General features: G+C 45.4%; 1 protein-coding gene across 1 annotated transcript; it reads left to right on the plus strand.

Moving 5' to 3' along the window:
- Positions 1-637: 637 nt before the first annotated feature.
- On the plus strand, positions 638-3,579 carry EIF1B (eukaryotic translation initiation factor 1B). The gene is made up of 4 exons (XM_003826067.5): positions 638-1,143; positions 2,067-2,230; positions 2,644-2,745; positions 3,143-3,579. The coding sequence occupies exons 1-4, from the start codon at positions 1,113-1,115 to the stop codon at positions 3,185-3,187; spliced, it is 342 nt and encodes a 113-aa protein (XP_003826115.1). The 5' UTR covers positions 638-1,112; the 3' UTR covers positions 3,188-3,579.
- The last annotated feature ends 897 nt before the right edge of the window (positions 3,580-4,476 follow it).

The following is a 4,476-nucleotide window of genomic DNA, read 5'->3' on the forward strand; positions in this document are numbered from 1 at the left end:
GAATTCAGTGTTGGGCCTTCTGAGGCACACAAAATGAGCTGACAAGCTGATTTTCTGGTATCTTCTGTTCACACACACCTGTCCCCCACTCGATGCCAGGCCCAGAATGAAGCTGGGCAGTGATTCTCAAGCCTGATCCCAGACCAGCAGGCAGGATCAGCGTCACCAAGGAGCTTATGAGAATTGCAGATTTTCAGGTCACACCCTAGACTTCCTGAAACAGAAACTTTGGGGTCTATCAGTGTTTTCTCAAGCCCTCCAGAGACACACGCTTGAGTCTGAGATCCACCGTGCTAGGGAATCGGAGGTCCGTCCAATCCCGGAAAGAGAGGCTCCCATCTCCAGCATTGGTTGAGACTAACACCGCTCCTGCAACTGGGGTTGGAATTTCAATGCAGGTAGTTGCTGAGGGGGGGCCAATGAGTTGAAAGCCGGAGCAAGGGGACTTGTTTTGTTCCTGCACCCCGATTTTACTTACATTACCCGGGGCCTCGAGGGTGACTCATAGAGATTAGCCCTGAGCGTCGACCCCTCGGCGCCGCCACTGCACAGCGAGAGAAGGGGAGTCAAGAGAGACGCTTGAGTCCCTTGACGGTCCTCCCCTACGAGCTCTCTGGGAAGAGAGCCCCAGCCTTGCGAACTCTCGGCCGCTCTGCGGCCGCTTGAACACTTCGCGGGTCTTCCGCCCCGCGCTAGAGGGCGCACTCCGTGACGGGAATTGCGGTCTCGGCCGCCCCCGGCCTCAGGCTTTCCGGGCTCTGCTGCCTCCAGAAAACTACAAGTCCCAGGATGCTCGGCGCGGGAGGGTCACGTGGGAGGGGCCGCGGGCGCGGCTAAATAGTCTCCATCGGCCATTTTGTGCGAGAAGCCGCAGCGCCGCCTCTTCTCTCGCGCCCTCGCATCTGTCGCCGCCGCCTCTTCCTCCGCCTCCTCCTTCGCCTCTTCCTGCCTCCTCCCGGCTTCCGCCGCCGCCACTCCAGCCTAATCCCAACCCCAGGGTGAAGCGTTTTCTTATTTATTTCCGTTTTCTCGCCACTACAGCCTCCTAACAAGGTGATCCGGGCGGGCCCCGCAGGAATTTTATCCCCTCACCGGCCTCACACTAGTATCGCATGTCCACTATCCAGAACCTCCAATCTTTCGGTAAGATCCCGTCGCCGCCGCCTCCCTCCCTTGCCCCGCGCGCATCTCGGCCTTTTGCCCGCCTGGCCACCGCCCCTAGGGGCCCTCTTTCTGCCCTTCCCGCACCCCTAGTGGGGCTTTGTCTCGGCGCCCAGAAAATGGCGACGGGGCCCCTGGCGACCCCTTCCCCGAGGACAGCGCCGGACTCCGAGCCCTCCTCTCGGAGCCCCGGCCGCGGGCCCTGCGCCACCCCCTGCCCCGTCCTTGACCCGGCTGTCGCCTCCGCTTCTGCCCCTTGAAACCTTGGCTACCCTATTTCGTGGACTCCTAGATCGGCCCTGCTACTTGCAAAGGGTATGCCGGGCCAGGGGAATCAGGGATCGGCGCCCGTTCTCTGGCAGCTCCTGGGGGCACTTAGGGAAAGATGCGGATGCAGGCCTCTGATCTGTCACTGGCCAGTGGTTCAGTCTTCTCTGCTTGCGTAGCAATTTGTAAAATTACGCCTCTTGATATATATGTAATCTACTTTTTTTTTTTTTGGCAAGGCACAGTTACGGTTAAATGATTAAGGTGGGCGTATTCGAATGTTTATGTTTTCATCAGAATGTAATCGAGATGACGCACATTTTTATAGCGGCTACAATATTAAGGTTTTCTAAATCTCCTTTTTCTCATTAGAGGACCATATTCAACGATAACATTATCTATCTATAACAGCGTTTTTCTGCAATGGACATAGCTGTTCAAATGTTTCTCTTTTTGTGAGAGTATCTTGGGGGTTTTATTAATACTCCACCCGCATCTCCATTCCTACCGGCAAAAACAGCAAAGGCACTAGAACCTTCATTGATGACTGTCTGGATTGGTAGTATAATGTATTTCTGGAAAGTACTTCTTAAAAAATATTTTTCTACTTTGGATTTTTTTTTTTAATCCATTCGCAGACCCCTTTGCTGATGCAACTAAGGGTGACGACTTACTCCCGGCAGGGACTGAGGATTACATTCATATAAGAATCCAGCAACGGAACGGCAGAAAGACACTGACTACTGTTCAGGGCATTGCAGATGATTATGACAAAAAGAAACTTGTGAAAGCTTTCAAAAAGGTAAAGGGATTAGGAAGAAAGGATTAGAGTTACTGATGCACACCTCTGAACTGGATTATGATTCACACCTTTATATCGGCGTGGATGAAAATGACTAGACCAAGAAAGTTGTTCTCATTTTTGTAATTAACATGTAAATATTTAGTTATTCTCCCAGTGTGGTCTCTCATTTTAAAAGAAGATTCGCGTTGCTTTTAAATAAATTTAAATGTGAAATATTTAGTTCTTGATGTTACACATAAAATCATTTCTTGGTTTACAAATTAATTTGGAAGGATTGTGGATTATAGAAGACAAAATCTGTTTCTCTAAATATGATCTAGCTTACTGAAATGGTTAATTCTGTTCATACGGTGAAATAAAACCTCATAGTAGTTGACTAAATTTTGTTGTATATTTATGCACTTTTCCAGAAATTTGCCTGTAATGGTACTGTGATTGAACATCCTGAATACGGAGAGGTTATTCAGCTTCAAGGTGACCAAAGAAAAAACATCTGCCAGTTTCTCTTGGAGGTGAGTGATTGGGTGCTTTATGTGTAACCTTGAGATTGCTTTTAAAATTGTATTTAAAGGCAACATGATTTGTTTTCTACTAAGTAAAAAATCATACGAATGAAGGAAATTAGGTAAAATAAAGACATGGTAGTTACTTGGAAAGCAAAGACCTTTATCTGGTTTATTTTGTCATTAGAGTATTCGATCATTTCTGTATATACACACACAGGATATTTCTTGGCATGTAAAGTATTCAAATACGTGTTGAATTGTTGGCTATCAGCAGTGCATGCCACAGACAACAGTGTTGCAGTAAGCTGTTGATAGTGATTCTTTTTAATTACTCTTCCATGTTTTCTTAATGAATTTTTATGTTTCTCAGAATTATTTTGCTAAATTAGATTTTATTTTACAGGTTGGCATTGTCAAGGAGGAACAGCTTAAGGTTCATGGATTCTAAAATGAACCTAAATACGTGGAGAATTTCTTGAATAGTTTTGTTCTCTAAACCCGGTTTGGCTGCCTTGTGAAATGATTCCCTGCAGTAAACGGACTTTTCATTTATTTAATCATTCAAACTTCCATTCACATCTGCATGATTACAGAAAACATCGGGTATGTAGACTAGTAACACATAAGAAAATTGCAGTAAGATGGTAACAAAACCTCATATTGTCTTTACATGTTTCCAATGGAAAATGTTTTGAGTGTTTATTGTTCAGTTTATTACGTTTCACTTGATTAAACTTTTTTGTTGTTGTATTAAACCATGTACGTTGCAGCTTAACAATAAAAAAGAAATCTATGAATCTTTGCGAGCAATTATGCTCCCAAATCTAAGCAAGTAAAATAGACATTTTGTCTTTCTTAATTGGAGTTCTCATTCTGCATATATTCCTTCGGATTAGCTTCAGCTGTTAAACGCAGCGCTTAGAGGAGAACCTTTCTTATATCCAGTGCTAGAGAACCTTTGTTATTTGTAGCTTGTGTTTTTCATCTACTGATTTAAGAATAGAAGCAGGAGTAGAAATTCAGCCAGAGCCACTAGTCATGGCAAAGCAAGTAAAAGTTGTCAAAGAATTTATCAGATTGTAGTATTAAATGTTGTTAAAGAGTATGAAGTTTAACAGTATTAGAACATAGAGTTCTTTTCTGTGTTCTTATCAGTTGTTACTGAGTTGCCAAGTCTATCCCTAAGTACCAGATACTGTAATAGTCTTGCGACATAAAGCATATTTAGTCACAGGCACTTCCCTGCAAGTGTAGGTTGATGGTATCACTGCCTTACAGATGGAAAACACTGGGCCTCAGGTTAATTTCCCAAGAGTGCTAGAAAGTGACAGGGTGTCAGCCCAGAGATTCCAGCCAGGAAATTTCTTTCACTACATCATGATTTTGGTATGTGTTTAACCAAAGTGAACCAGAGCCACAGATGACAATGACCAGGGGTGATAGTGGTGTAAGAAATAACCACCAGCCACGGTGTCTCATGCCTATAATCCCAGCACTTTGGGAGGCCAAGGCGGGCAGATCACTTGAGGCTGGGAGTTTGAGACCAGCCAGGCCAACATGGTGAAACTCCATGTCTACTAAAAATGCAAAAAATTAGCCGGTGCGCACCTGTAGTCCCAGCTGCTTCAGGCTGAGGCACCAGAATCTCTTGAAACTGGAAGGTGGGGGTTGCGGTGAGCCAAAGTGGCACCACTGCTCTCCAGCCTGGGCAATAGAGCAAGACTCTGTCTCTTAAAA

The sequence above is a fragment of the Pan paniscus genome, chromosome 2, assembly GCF_029289425.2.
Source record: "Pan paniscus chromosome 2, NHGRI_mPanPan1-v2.0_pri, whole genome shotgun sequence".
Classification (NCBI taxonomy): domain Eukaryota; kingdom Metazoa; phylum Chordata; class Mammalia; order Primates; family Hominidae; genus Pan; species Pan paniscus.

What these genes read in the sequence shown, in the direction of transcription:
- EIF1B (XM_003826067.5), top strand. Translation starts at nt 1,113, where the DNA reads ATGTCCACTATCCAGAACCTCCAATCTTTCG. An exon ending in CCAGAACCTCCAATCTTTCG is followed by an intron (nt 1,144 to 2,066) that starts GTAAGATCCCGT and finishes ATCCATTCGCAG; the next exon opens with ACCCCTTTGCTGATGCAACT. An exon ending in TCTGCCAGTTTCTCTTGGAG is followed by an intron (nt 2,746 to 3,142) that starts GTGAGTGATTGG and finishes TTTATTTTACAG; the next exon opens with GTTGGCATTGTCAAGGAGGA.